This window comes from Nansenia antarctica, assembly GCF_963989245.1.
Source record: "Nansenia antarctica genome assembly, chromosome: 5".
In the NCBI taxonomy this organism is placed as follows: Eukaryota; Metazoa; Chordata; class Actinopteri; order Argentiniformes; family Microstomatidae; genus Nansenia; species Nansenia antarctica.
This window is the reverse complement of record NC_137690.1, coordinates 9,676,264-9,691,143: the sequence shown is the minus strand read 5'-3', so window position 1 is coordinate 9,691,143 and position 14,880 is coordinate 9,676,264. Positions and strand designations below refer to the sequence as shown.

General features: G+C 43.0%; 2 protein-coding genes across 2 annotated transcripts in view; one reads left to right on the top strand and one right to left on the bottom strand.

Moving 5' to 3' along the window:
• Nucleotides 1-6,097: 6,097 nt before the first annotated feature.
• On the bottom strand, nucleotides 6,098-9,519 carry spring1 (SREBF pathway regulator in golgi 1). The gene is made up of 5 exons (XM_080531036.1): nucleotides 8,946-9,519; nucleotides 8,269-8,425; nucleotides 7,942-8,093; nucleotides 7,302-7,415; nucleotides 6,098-6,675 (listed from the first exon to the last, which is right to left on the bottom strand). The coding sequence occupies exons 1-5, from the start codon at nucleotides 9,036-9,038 to the stop codon at nucleotides 6,592-6,594; spliced, it is 600 nt and encodes a 199-aa protein (XP_080387162.1). The 5' UTR covers nucleotides 9,039-9,519; the 3' UTR covers nucleotides 6,098-6,591.
• A 472-nt stretch (nucleotides 9,520-9,991) lies between these two features.
• rnft2 (ring finger protein, transmembrane 2) overlaps nucleotides 9,992-14,880 on the top strand; it is an 8,911-nt gene continuing 4,022 nt past the window's right edge. The window contains exons 1-6 of the mRNA XM_080530884.1: nucleotides 9,992-10,032; nucleotides 10,246-10,323; nucleotides 11,286-11,785; nucleotides 11,943-12,019; nucleotides 12,360-12,460; nucleotides 12,882-13,035. Coding sequence (XP_080387010.1) covers nucleotides 10,277-10,323; nucleotides 11,286-11,785; nucleotides 11,943-12,019; nucleotides 12,360-12,460; nucleotides 12,882-13,035 — 879 coding nt within the window. The 5' untranslated portion in view covers nucleotides 9,992-10,032; nucleotides 10,246-10,276. The remainder of the gene's footprint in view (nucleotides 10,033-10,245; nucleotides 10,324-11,285; nucleotides 11,786-11,942; nucleotides 12,020-12,359; nucleotides 12,461-12,881; nucleotides 13,036-14,880) is intronic.

The following is a 14,880-nucleotide window of genomic DNA, read 5'->3' as shown; positions in this document are numbered from 1 at the left end:
TCCAAGAAAACTTACACAACACATATAAAGGTAATTTCCCCATTTAGTTGCTTGTTTCAATCTATTTACAAGACAGTATATATCTGTGAGAAGCTCAACCCATTGCTATTATAACCATGGCTAATCAACAACTCAGAGGATCTTTAAGGCACTATGGTAACTACTACGTCGAAAATAGATCATATTATTTGTTTGTTAAGTTAACAATCATGTACAGCATATGTACTATGTTTTTCACTAAAACTGAATTAGTACTTGACATTTTGTTAAAATATTGCATGTCATAACAATTAGTTTGACAAAGAGCAAAGTTCTATGGAATATCATGTGCTGTATCATAGCAGGGTTAGCTTAAAGCTTTGTCAGTCTCAAAGTTTAAATCATTCACATGAGAATGCTGTGATTTCCATGTTTGATTTAATCTGCCCTAAGGCATATCACTTGTTTAGTCCTTAAAGATGGTGTGTTATTTGTGCAATTGGTGTATTATTGTGTGTGCGTGCCTGTGCGAGTGCCTCTGTGAGTGTGCGTGCGTGCGCGTGTGCGTGTGCTAATGTTGAAGTCCACTATTAGGGTTTTGGTGCAGATTTTCGTTGCTCTGCATGGGTTAATGCACTGGATGTACGTTGTCATATTATATAGCGAAGTATAACCTAGCTTTTCCATTGAAATGACCACACTCCTCCTCCCCAGGTGTGCTCTCTGTCCTCCTCATCATAGCCACGGGGACCACACATGCAGCACCCTACCCCAGCACTTGGTCCAAATGTACAGCATCATTAGAAAAAGCCATTAAACTTTCCTCCTTGATGTGTCATGAAGGCCAGAAACTCCTGAAAGATTATGTAAGTATTGGGACAAACGTCAATCTGTGACCACTGTTTGAACCCCATCTCTCTGCCCACTGCTCAGAGATGACTGGTTCGTGTGAATGTGACTGCAGTCATCAGGTATGGGCGGGACGCGCCTGTTCCGGGGGATGAGTTTCTCTGATGAGTTTAGAATGATGACTGTTCAAATGGCATTACATGGATATGTATATGACAGCGTTTCAGTGTTGCTAAAAATATCTGCCAGTGCTCTGGGTATGCCCCCAAACAACTGATCCCTAGCAAACCACTTGAGTGTTGCTCACTGCTCTAAACTTTTCTGCATGATGTGACTTTCAATTCATTGACTTGAGTTCCCCTGCTTTCCCTGTTCCCAGATGGAGACGCATGGCTTCTCATCAGACCACCCCGTCCCTGATGTCCCGGGGGTCCCTGAGGCGACCATTGCAGGATCCACTCCTAAGGAGAGGCTCCAGAGCATCTACACAGGAACCAGACTATTCCGATGGCACATCTCTAAAGTAGCCGAACACTACCGTGACCAGTCAGGGACCTCGGGCATGAATGATGCTAAGAACCATCTCAACCACCTCTCTATACACACGAAAAACCTTCTAAAAGTCCTGTACCAAACCCCGCCCATTGAGGTGTCAACACCAACGGTAACCTGGGATGGGGAATACAGGAAAAAGCTCTATAGCTGGGCTGTTGTGGCCAGGTACAAGGAGTTGTCCTGTCAGGTTAGGAAGGAACTTGAGCTCCAGAATCAAGTGTGTAAGAAGCTTAAAGAGGGTTAAGAAGCAGGGTTTACGGTACTCATGGGATGCTATGTCCCAGGATATTTATTCATGTTTATTATTTATATTTATTCTTATGTATTCAGACAACAATCAGGGACACATATTTATACATCGAAGAATCTTCGAAGTTGGATGTATGTACAGTATTTATCAAAATGTATTCCGTTTTTTATTATAATTTATTATCCAAATAGTCCATAACACTGTAGCTACATAACAAGAATTCGTTTTTGACTGTAAGGATCTCACTTGTACTGTCCTCAAATACGACCAGAGCCCGGCCACTTTCTGTGTGTGTTAACTGTTGTTGGTTAATGTGTAATAGGTCCAAACAGTCCTTCCGTGTCTCTCAGTGCAGGGGTGTTGAGGGCTGTAGTCAGAAAGTAGGATGCTCAGATAGCTTCAGAGACAGACTTTGTAATCACTCTCATCTCATGACATCCAGTGTGTATCATCACAGATAACAGACAGTTAGTTTGGTTATGTCTGACTGTCAATTAGTTTGGTTATGATACTAACCAAAGCAATGCCATGGAGGGTTGAATTCACTAGTACATTGGGTTTGTGTGTGTCCAGTCTGGGCATTGTGTATGTCAAGAAAAGAGGCACCAAATCTGGATTATTATTTTTTTACATAGAAAACACGTATGTACTGTATCTACAATACATTGAATAAATACAACTTTCGATAATCATATGTATCTATGACTCTTAATTTACTTGAGTTTACTTTACTTTACTTTATTTTACTTCAGTTTATGTTGCTTGAATTTGTTTGTAAAGCTATGCATATCATTATGGCATACCATACACTCACAAAACAAAAACAAGCTGCAATGTTCAATGTTGTTCCTGTTTAAAATGATCACTGTCTGATCTACCCATACGGGATATGTACTTAATCTGTTTACCCCTCAGCCCCTCTCTCTTAATTCCTGTTGTTTGTGGCAACCATTGATAATACAGTACCGGTTAGGGTAACAGCAACACCTATAAAACTGGCTTGTGTTACTGCACACACATACAATGCACTGACAGTGTAATTTATATTATTTTACATAATTTATGTTTGCTTATATATTGCGGGCGGCTGTGGCTCAGGAGGAAGAGCGGGGTGTCTAATGATCGCAAGGTCAGCGGATGTCCTTGGGCAAGACACTGAACCCCAAATTGCTCCCAATGAGTGGACCAGCACCTTGCATTGGTGTGTGAATGTGTGTGTGAATGGGTGAATGAGAGGCCATTGTAAAGCGCTTTGGAATAAGGCACTATATAAGTCAGACCATTTACCATATATATTGTTGTTTTTTATGTCCTATGCACCAACCTCAGCAAGTCAATTTCCTATATGTGCAAATATACAACAAATGAGCTCATAGACGGATGATTTAATGGCAAATCTCTGGCAAGTGTTTTAATAATAATAATAATAATAATAACTTTATTTGTATAGCACTTTACATCAAAGTGCTTTACAATAGGTAAGCCACAGTTACATGAAATGAAATGATTTTGTTGCATGTATGATGCTTTTCACATATAGTAAGTGCTAAAATCAATACAAGGTTCAATACAATTGTACATAACAGGAGTTAACATGAAGCATGGGCTGATTACTGTTTCTTTTCACAAACCTCACTACTGTACCTATCTTAAGCTTCAGTGACAGCTATAATATGGCCATTGCATCACCTCAGCAAAAAACATGCTTGTCAAAATGTTATGGTAGATTGCAAGAGATATGAAAGTTTGTCATATCCGTGTTTTTTCACTTACTCATCAGTGTGAATATAAATCGTTTTCTTCTGTGATTGGCATGATAACAGTTTTGTTGTCTTGGTTTTCGGAACCTTTTTAATATGAAGTCAACAGCAGGTAATTATTTGTGTATTATATTATATTTTTTTACATTTAGCAGACACTTTTATCCAAAGTCACTTACGTAAGTGTAAATAAATGTACTTTAAAACATACTTTAGACTAGAGACAGTTTTTAAATAAAAAAGTAATTCTATGACCTGAATGGCTTTCAATTGTAAAACATTGCTCTGATAACGCATCAACATCTTTTCTTTTCCAGGATTATTGAAAGCCCTGTGCGTATGTGTGATGGTGCTCAGTCTGGATGCTCTCCATGTTCAACCGAAACACAAATTCAGGAGCTGCAGGGCTAAAGAGCTGACAGCTCGCACTAAGCATTCCATCGAGGACAGCTTGACCTGCCTTGTGAGTACAGTACAGTGGCTATATCCTTCTGTTATCCAATAGTCTGTAGTTGGTGGTTTGCTTATGACATATTAATACTATACTTGCACTGTCATACTTCAGTCTGTTCCTTCCTATCAGTGAGGACTATTCTATTATTTCCTTGTTGGATGTTATTATACTCTAACACTGACTCGATACAAAACCTCTGATCTGACCAGGTAGAACTAGGCCTTAGTTAAAGACTATTACCAGAAGGTATCTCTGCTATAACCAGTGCCCAGAGTTGTTCCTGATTAGGGTGAAACAGGGTAAAAATTACAGAACTCTTGACATCTTTCAGAAACATTCCCTCAGCCAGCCAGAAGATATTTGTGGATTATTGATCGCTCCCATTACTTCAGAGATAAGATCTGAAAAGGAATTTACTGCACATTTCTATCACATAAATTCATATTGATGTGCTGATATATGATACTGTGTTTTCTCAGGATGCAGCCAATGGAAATGACATTGGACTTTGGCCTCCGGGCTTCCCAGAGCTTGAGGTCCCAGAGAACTCCTCTTCCCCAGGGGACAGAGCTCAATGTGGGCTTCACTTCATGTTCGAGGCCCTGGAGAAAATCCTGGTGGACCAATGTGATGATTTGAACCCTAATGATGCAGAGCTCCACAAGAAGCTCAGCGACACCATTACCATTGTGAAAACCCACCTCTTGCCGTGTGTGACTCTAACTCTGGGAGGAGACTGCTCTCCGTGGCTGGCCCACCCCGAGATGCCCCAGCACACCTTTCAGAGGAAGCAGTGGAGCCATACAGTGCTGAAGGATTCTGTACTCTTCCTTGATTGGTTGGAATCTGTGATTCCTCCCAAAACATCACTGCATCATCCAATCCCTGTTTGAAATGAGTTTGTTGGAGGAGAGTCTCGTCTGTCACAAGACAGTTGTGGAGAGACTATCTAGGGCAGGGGTCCCCAAACTTTTTTCTGTGAGGGCCACATCATTTGTCCTTTCTGTGATGGGGGGCCGGGGGGGGTCGGTCTCTAACAGAAAATGATATGGGTCGGAGTGACTACCATTATTATTGTGGAGATTTTATTATGATTTTATATTTGTTTATTATGCCCCCTAATGCTAGATTAGTTTATTCTTTTGTTGTACTGTACTGATGTAAGCAGGTATCGCATAAAGGGGATCAGTCACTTTGTAAAGTCCCACTGGGAGGGTGAATGTTCTGTTCATTACTATGTTTGTGAACCTACTAATGTGAAGAAGAGGTTACTGAATGAAACAATGTGAATATTTCAATATATTGAATTCAATATTTAGTCTAGGGCTTAACAGTACTTTAGGCTATTCTATTCTATTTGAAATGAACAAATATCAATTGAGTCAAGAGTTTATTTTTGTTATAATAAAAGGGCATAGTATATCTATTTGATATGTTTACATTTTGATTTTGATTTTGATCATGCGTTTGTTATTTGTAATGATGTATTTTATATGCAGGTGTACTGATACTTTTCATTTTCTATTGTGAGTACTTTTTACATAAAGAAAATCAACTTGTTTCCTAACATTGCATTTATTTAATTTTCGTCCTGTGCCTCTGGCCATGCTATTGGCTCTGCTAAATCAAACAGTTTGCATGTTTAGTGTAATATACACCCTCCCCAAGTGACAGTAATTAATCAAATTGCCATGGCTGAAAATTACGAGGGACCTTGATATATTTTTTTAATTACAACACAGATTTAGTTTTCTCAGCTATCAGAGTGATTAATTGTTTAGCTCTGGCCATGTTTCCCATGTGAATGCTCTGCTGAAGCCTGGGGGTGAATGAGGCGCTGAGAGGAATCATCTGCAGAGAGTAGCTGTTTAGACTCCAATCACTATTCTAGGGTGTAATTCATGGGCAGGTGGTGGACAGGGCATAATAAAGCAGATAACGCTGTCAAACTCAAGTCACAATGAGACTGAGAGAATTAAAAGCAGCGACAGACTCCTTTTAACTTAGAACAGAAAGACTCTATAATTTAGCTGGATTTGTCTAAACGAGACACCAGACATCTCCTGTATATGTGATGCTATCATCTTCAAAACCAGATATTGAGATTTTACAGCATCACATTCAATCAAAATATACCTCTTCTAAACTTGCATCCAAAATATAGATTTGCATCACAGGGTTAGAAAAAAGAAAAACATTAACAATTTCTTTAAAAAAAACCTTTATTAAAACGATGATCATTATCCAAGGAATTCTGAGATGCAGCATAAATTGTGAACCAATTCATTTCACAGTCACTTTGTTAAATAGCTGACCAATATGCAATGCATGCACTACATACAGTTATTAAGACGTGTTCTTTGTTGTTTTAAAATAGCAAACAACAAGGATTAAACTAGTATTATTATTATCCCTTAGGATGTCAAATGATGGAACGGAACAAAGCAAATCCCGACTGATGAGCTACTGTTAATATGAGACCTGATGATCATCACTGATGAAGTTATGAAGCGTTCGGTGCACTTATGAAGTGTATATATATATTCAATCACATATTTGTCCATTGTGAGGTTAATTGGGATCAAGTTCTTGGGGACTCCCATCCCTTAGTCACTTAGACTGTCTGAAGCCTGTACATGGACACCAAGATGGGGAGCAGCAAGTCTTCTCAAGGTGCGTCTCTTCTTGGCCTCTGATTGGACCGTTAGTGTCTTGAGTCTCGCCCGTCACGAGGGGCCAAACAGTCATATAGGCAGGAGTTCAGGCGGACTTTCTCCATAGCAATACTTTGCTTGTGGATTTCTGTAGGTATTTTCATGCTGGACACTCTGCAGGAGCAAACAAAGGGGGCATACATTAAACATGACTAGGCCAACTCATTTAACAAAGAGAGGATTTTATGCACTCATTGCATAAAAATCCCAGATCACTCATTGCAGACACTGTGAACAGTCACATTTTTTTTGTGCCTTTGCACTACTGCTGATTGCACACCCCTGGTCAATGTGATCACTCTTTACCCTTTGCACTACTGCTGTTTACAATATTACCTTTGCACATACTGTATTATTGCATATTGCACATACCCCTTTGATATAGCCTATTTTATACATCTGTACATTACAAACTGTACATAAGCTACCTCAACTGTACATAGCTCATAACTGTATACCTCTATACTACCGTACATGTCATACTGTACCTATCACTATCATTTTTATATCATGTTTTTTATCATGTTCTTATATCGCTATTTGCTCTTCTGGTTAGATGATGAACTGCATTTCGTTGTCTGGTACTTGTACTCTGCAATAATCTAATCTAATCTAATCGTTGTATAAGCACATTTCTGAAAAAGCTATCTCTGCAGGTTTGCAGTGAGGGATTGATCATACCCTGAGAGAGATTTGAGACTCTAAACTTGTGAGCTTGCAAATGTTCTGCCACAACTTACTTGTGAGGAGGTCCGACACTTGGCCAGGCACAGTTCAAAGTGGTCCTCTACTGCAGTGAAGAGGTTCTGGAAGCCCTCTGCAGCTCGATTCAAGAAGCGCTCCAGAAGAGGTTGCTGAAGAAGAGTAACAGAGATGTGTGAGAGAGAGAGAGAGAGAGAGAGAGAGAGAGAGAGAGAGAGAGAGAGAGAGAGAGAGAGAGAGAGAGAGAGAGAGAGAGAGAGAGAGTGAGAGAGAGAGAGTGAGAGAGAGACAGAGACAGAGACAGAGACAGAGAGACAGAGAGAGTAGAGATAACAATCCATTGTTTTGCTCATGGAGTCGCAAAAGGATTAGCCATAGCATGAACCGTGAAATGTCTAGACAAAGCGGCATTAATATCAAACCACCGAAGATACAGCAGAGATCAAATACAATGGGACCACAAAGCCATGCACTAATCTACAGTAGCTGCAAATGCAACCTGGCTGCTACCCCTATGCATCTGTGTGCAACCCGAATGAGAAGCAGTCGGATCGCGGTTTTCCCTTGGGTTTGTGAGGGAACCGCAGATCCACTTGCTAGCACTAATTATACGTGTATAAAGAAGTAAAGCTTTAAGTTCATGCAACACAGAGACAGAGAGGGTCTCGGCTTTGATACCTTGTCAGGCTGGAGGCAACAGGACACACAGTACTCATAGATGTTGCAGCAGCCGTTGGCCAGACAGCTCTTGCAGAAGTAGTGTCTGGAGCTCGGAGCGTTGACATTACAGCAGCCGTTCACAAGCAGATCTTTCCTCTCACACACATAGCCTGTAAGACATTCAGATGAGCAATTCAAATCAGGTTATTGTTATACAGTTATGATGTGTTTCAGAATATCATTTGACAGTGTAACTCACAGAGATGACCTCATTTGACAGTGTAACTCACAGAGAGGGGCCATAGGATCAAGGCTGTCACCTACTAAGTGATTGACATCACTCACCCAGTTCATCTGTGAGTAGAGTCTTGCCCTGAATCGAGTTTCTGCACTGAGTGATCTGCCTGCTGCTGTTGCCCAGGTTGAAGCGGACCTTCCATGGGATGCGGTGGTCCGAGTCCCTCGCCTCCAACAGGGTGCGATCACGGATGGTCCTCTCCTCCTGCTCATGAATGAATGAATGAATGAATGGTCTTTATTGTCATTAATACAGTACAGGTACCATACAACGAGATTTGGGAGGGGGGGCTCCCCTGGTGCTTGGAAAAAAATAATAATACTAAAAACAAGAAGGGAAAAGAGCTGGTTTACATAAATAAAGGCTATATACACTATCCACTATACTATACTCTTATACTATACAAATAAAACACTGTGCTGTACTCTATGCTATGCTATAAATATCCTAACATTTCCTATCTCTGAACCTTATGTACACAAGGTTTGTCATATTGCACATAGTATTATTGCACATAGTCTTATTGCACATTCATTTAGTGTCGCAGTTTGCAGGTTTGAAATGTTCACAGTTGTATTTCAATATTGCACTTATGATTACAATCTAGTAGCTGCCATCAAATTGTCATGTGACAGACAGACAGCCAAATGAATGCCTGCTTCGTAACATAATGACACAGTCTGTTTGGATTTGACATAAAGAGATGCCATATGATCAAAAATACCTGTTTGAGGGTGCTGGTTAGGAAGTAGATCAATGACAGTCCAAACACTACACCCAGGACCCAGCGCTTTCGTAGTAACCGGCGTAGAACCATGGCATGGCTTTAATGGGGAGATCTCTGTGACCACCCAGTCCCAGAGGAATTCAACACAACTGCAGCAATGCTAATGTGGCTTTAGCTGGCTAAACAATGTGTGGTTGAGACACTCAACCGTTTAATTTGGGTGTCTGGCTGTTAAACAAATAGTACAATCTTACAATACAGCTAGCTAGATAGATAGATAGATCGATCACTGCCCAGCAAACGTTGGTCAACACAACTGATCATAACAACATGGCATTGGAAGCTAACCCATTTTATGCTGGCTTACCTAGAGGGGCTTGTCTCCCTTACTAGTAGTATTACGGTAAAGGCTAAAGCTGCGCAAAAAGGCTCCCTATTTACTGATGAATATGTCTTAATTAATCAGCAAGTTAAACCAATAGTGTACTTAAGGTAAGTGTACTACTAATCGAGGCCTTTTCTGTCACATAAAGACTGCTTTGTTAGCTAGCCTGTGTGTGTGAACGAGCACGGTAGCCTTCTCTGTCTGTACTGTCTTCTGCTTCTTTTCTTGTTGCTCGAGTGACTCAAGCTCGCTTTAATATCTACAGTTCTACGAGAATAATTAACAGTTCTTGATAAATTACTGAGAAAATCTTCGAAGATACACTTAAAGTTAGCTGTTGTTTTTTTGTCCCATGAAATCTGACATTCCTCCTCATCAAGGTAGGCTGCGTTCTTAAATTCGTTCCGAGAGCGCCGGAGCGCACACTGGGTTCGACGTCATAAAGGGACCAAGTCATTTGATTGGACATGAGTGCCGGCATGAGTGTCGATCAGAGTTCCAGAGTGAATTGACGAACGCAGCCCAAAACACATTTCCAAAACACGGATGTGGTAGGGTGGAATACAAAGGCTCTGATTGGTCGACTGACGATTTCGCTGACGTCATACAGGAAAAACATCCTTCCTCGAGCTCCAGCTGTCAAAACCCAGAAGAATGACTGGAACGGAATGGGAATAAATACACTAAGTCATGATTCAGGTGGGGGGCCAACAATGTCGGTTTAAAAATAATGTTATTGGTCATATGCATAATGTAATAGATGAATGCGTGAAACATGCACAATAATGTATTGAGCTATAAATGGATGTTGTGTGCTGCGAGCTGGTTAGCCACTCCTCCCTGCCGCTTTGTGCAGAGGTGTGCAACAACCCCACTGCCATTGCCCATCTATGTTTGTCTCTGCATCCACAGTATTGAATCATATGAGGATGAACTGGATGCCATGCAGAGGAGACACAGCAGTAACACGGATGGCATGCCCTCTGAAAGGTCTGACTACGCACGCACGCGCACGCACACACACACACACGCACACACACACACACACACACACACACACACACACACACACACACACACACACACACACACACACACACACACACACACACACACACACACACAGACTTGCCCATAGTATCTGTATACAAACATGCATACAGTATTTTTCATCACACTATGTTCATAGGAACAAGAAGTCACTTGCAATCCATTTCACAGATGCAGATGCATACTACTATAACAACGTAGTAGGCCTACTTGTCAGCATCTGAGGGTCGTAGGAGATCTTTGCTTGCACCATTCACTCATTAACAATTTTGGAAGATTGCCATAGTGTTCTTACACATAAGGAGAATGTAAAATGCTAACAAGACATACTAACACATGTTAGCTCAAGCAGGCAATACTACAAAATCAAGACAGACAGAACAGAGCCTTCAAACCGTCAAAGACTTTCATCTTGTATGTATAAATTAGATTAGAGTAGAATATATTCAACTTTATTGTCATTGCAGAGTACAAGTACCAGACAACGAAATGCAGTTTAGCATCTAACCAGAAGTGCAAATAGTGATATAAAACATGATAGTGATAGGTACAGTATGGCAAGTACAGTAGTTAGACAATGATCTTGGGAGAGAGCTGGGCTTTCTTCAATCTCCTCAGGAAGTATAGGCGCTGCTGCACCTTTTTGACTAGGGAAAAGGACTTGAGGGTCTGCAGCAGTCGGCACGCAGTCTTAGGTGAAGAGGGAGTAGAGGAGAGGGCTCAGCACACAGCCCTGTGGCACGCCGGCGTTTAGGGTCAGGGTGGAGGAGGAGTACGTAGTTGATCAACTTGACAAGTTGGGGTCTGTTGGTTCGGAAGTAATTCAGGCCTGCTGCAGCAGAGTTCTTTGACACCGGCGCGATGGTTGTTGACTTGTCCCTCTCCTGTAAATTGCTCCACAGGAGCCGTAGCCAAACCCTGGGGTCCGAGAGCAGCCTTGACGAAGGTGGTGTGTTCGACTGCCTGAAGCCCGACTCGCCCACTTCCCCTCAGCAGCTCTTCTCTGGCCTGGTGGGCGTTCCCTCGGGGTCCGTCTCCTCCGCACCCTTCCAGGCAGCCGGCCTGGTCCTGGGCTCAGCCCCGGACGTCTTCATCCAGATGACCGCCTCGTCCAGAGAGGAAGGGGGGCCGCACCGCTCCGAGGGCGGGCCCTACCTCCCACGGCCCCCCCAGCACCACCATCACCACCATCACTTCAACCAGTCTCTCCAGCACCGGGCCTCCCTGCTACACTCGGCCGCGGTGTCTGAGAGGCATGGGAGCCGGGGGGAGGAGGCCTCGGAGGACCCCTCCACGCCGGCCCCGGCACTGTCTGAGCTCAAGGCCGTGGTCACCTGGCTGCAGAGGGGCTTCCCCTTCATTCTGATACTCCTGGCCAAAGTGTGTTTTCAGCACAAGTTGGGTACGGCTAATTTGAGATTAAGAATTCCTCCTCTCACATCAGCCTCCGCATCTTTAATGTATTGAGGTTCTGTTTCGTATTCGAGTAGGTAACAAATGAAAACAATTAAAAACAAATTAGAATTGTGTTAATGGTTACTCTTTTCATCTCTCGCTAGGTATTGCTGTGTGTGTTGGGATGGCCGGCACATTTGCCTTTGCCAACTCAACTTTCAAGCACCAGGTGTCATTACGGGTAATGCTCACGCCTCAATGATTTCTCATAACTCAATGCTCAAGTTTTAACAATTGTTTTTAACAGTTACTGATCACTGAGTCACTGATCTTAGCGACGTCTGGGTGGCGTAGCTCACTAAGGCGCATGCCATATAATCTCAGGGTCCCTGGTTTGATTCCGGTCATCAACCTATCCTGCGTGTCATATATCCTCTCTCTCACCCATCCTTCCTGTCAATCTCTACTGTCTCTATCCCAATAAAACAGAAATGCCCTAAAAACTAAGGTACTGATCGTTAATATGTTTCAATGAATGCTGTCTGTCTGTCTGTCTGTCTGTCTGTCCATCTGCACTCCAGGAGGACCGTTCTGTGTTTGCAGCTCTGTGGATGATGATCTTCCTGGCTGGGAACATAGTGTACCTCTACTACACATTCAGCGCTGAGGAGCTGTACCAAAGGTAACGTAGAGTAGCCTTCATTTTGTGTTCTGTCTTGTTATTGTAATGCATTATTACTATAAACCTACATTATCATCATTATCATCCTAATATATTTAGGCCTAAATGTTAGCAGTTTGCCTGTTCACATTTTCCTTTTCTTTTTTTTACTCTTATGTTATCGTTTGTGCCTTTTTTAGTTCCATTTTGCTGTGGTGTTGAAGATATGATTTTCATGTTCATTTTCTTTAGGCATCTGTCCCAATATACCTGTTGTCTTGTGAGTATTTTGTATTTATCATTTGACCATTTCTCCCATTTTGTTTTGTCCTCTTATGGAATGTATGTTGAGCTGTCCGTCTCATCTTCTGTTGGTCCATCAATGCACCTTTGTAATAATAGTGGGTTGACAGGAAGTATGTGCTGTTTATTTTCCCCACAGCCTCATGTTTGCTAAGCCCAACATTAACAGCTTTGACTTCTTCGATCTGATCTGGGCTGTGGGTATCACTGATTTTGTTCTTAAGTACTTCACCATTGGCCTGAAATGCTTCATCCTGTTTCTGCCCAAGATCCTCCTGGCTTTCAAATCCAGGGTAAGAGCCTTTCACTCTTTAAGGTACATTGGTGATGTTTGACAGGAGTTGTGTGATGGAAGCTTGCTTGCTAGTATTTAGGACATATTGTTCCTTGGTTCTCAGTGTTTTGGATTACCGTAATATTAATAGATGCTAGCAACTAGCAAGGTAACACGGTTTGATCAGGAATAAGCTCTCTATTATGTTTTATATTCATAAAGGTTTTGGTCATGTCCGGAAGGACACAGTGTGTATCACAGTGTGTTGGTGTTTAATATTCATTAAGGTTTAACTCATCATGGGGCGTGTGTGTGTGTGTGTGTGTGTGTGTGTGTGTGTGAGTGTGTTTATATAATATACATACAGGTGTTTATTTGAATAAAGCTTTTGATCTTGTCCTAGGGGGTCACAGAGTGCGATCTGGATCTTAGTTTCTGCTGACAAACAGGCCAATCAGAGAGCGAGGCTGCTGCCACTGAGCTCATCTCCCCCTGGGGGGAAGAGGGGGGGGGGGGGGGGGGGGGGTTGCAGGGTGGTGAGGTCATCCCTCCCTGGGGCTGGACCATTACTGCTGCTCTCTCCCCTCCCCCTCCTCCCTCAAGCTGCAGGGGAAGCCCAGGCCACACAACTCCTCTAAACCAACCAACCCCACCACCATCCTCAGCTCTACCTCCCTATCTTGCTACTGCCCCAAACCATGTCCCGAACAAGGCCCAAGTGGCCCACATTCAGCCAATGATGTCATAGCCATAGCGTCAGCCATTCCACTTCATTACTGCATCTAGTGGAGGACTTAATGATCTCACATAAGCACTGAGCGCCACACATAGTCAGCACATCTAGGCTATTACACTAAAGCTTGCAAGCACGCAACAGGCTACCAGATATCAGACTCCTTTGCATGAAGTTTTATCAGACTCCTTTTGCCTTAAGTTTTTGAGTAGTGAAGTATTTGATTTAGTTAGCACTGTTTTTGTTTTTGGTTACCTGTACTCCTTGGCTCATTTAGGGTTAGGGTTAGCTTTCTGATAGGGCTTTCACACCGGCAGTTCCGAACGCCGGTTCGCGTTCGCGTTACGAAACCTCCGAACGTTGGCGCTGTCTGGCGAATGATACACTGGTATGAACGCGGGCTCGTTCGCCAGACAGCGCCAACGTTCGGAGGTTTCGGCACGCGAACGCGAACCGGCGTTCGGAACTGCCGGTGTGTAAGCCCTATCAGTGCACCGCCACTCCTGGGTAATGCATTTTCTAATAGCAATTGTATACATCCACCTGGAGCCAAATTTAATGAGAACATGTTTAGCGCAGATGAGGGAGGATAAGATAACAGTAGCACACCCAAACTGCTGGTTCAGTCCTGATTGGAGGGTTCAGGAAGTCAGCAGCACTAATGAAAGAAAACAAGCAGGAAGTCCCAGGAAGGGAGTTGCCGCCGTGGCGCTGCTTAAAGTTGTTGGCTGAACTCCAGTTTTAAGTTTGACATATCAAGGGGGTGTGATTGGACGTGAGAGAGTGGAGAGACAATGGGAACGATGAATTGCCTGCTTGCAGAGGTCTCCCGCCCCCCCCCCCCCCCCGTTTCACTGCTAAAGGGGCTTCATCCACCGCCATCAATCTCTGTCAGGTAATATCCAGGAAGTCATTATGCAAGCTGTGATGCCAGGGGCCGCAGGGAATCGGTTTCTCGGTTTTGGGCCTCTGTTTGTAAACCCCCCCCCCCCCCCCACACACACACACACTTAGCATACTCCGCAGCAACAGGAACTCTTTATTTTGAAGAGTCCCTTGGTTTCGCTAACCCCCCCGCCACCCCCCCTTGAGGCATCTGTTGGAGAGTGAGGAGTGGTCTCTTAAAGAAGG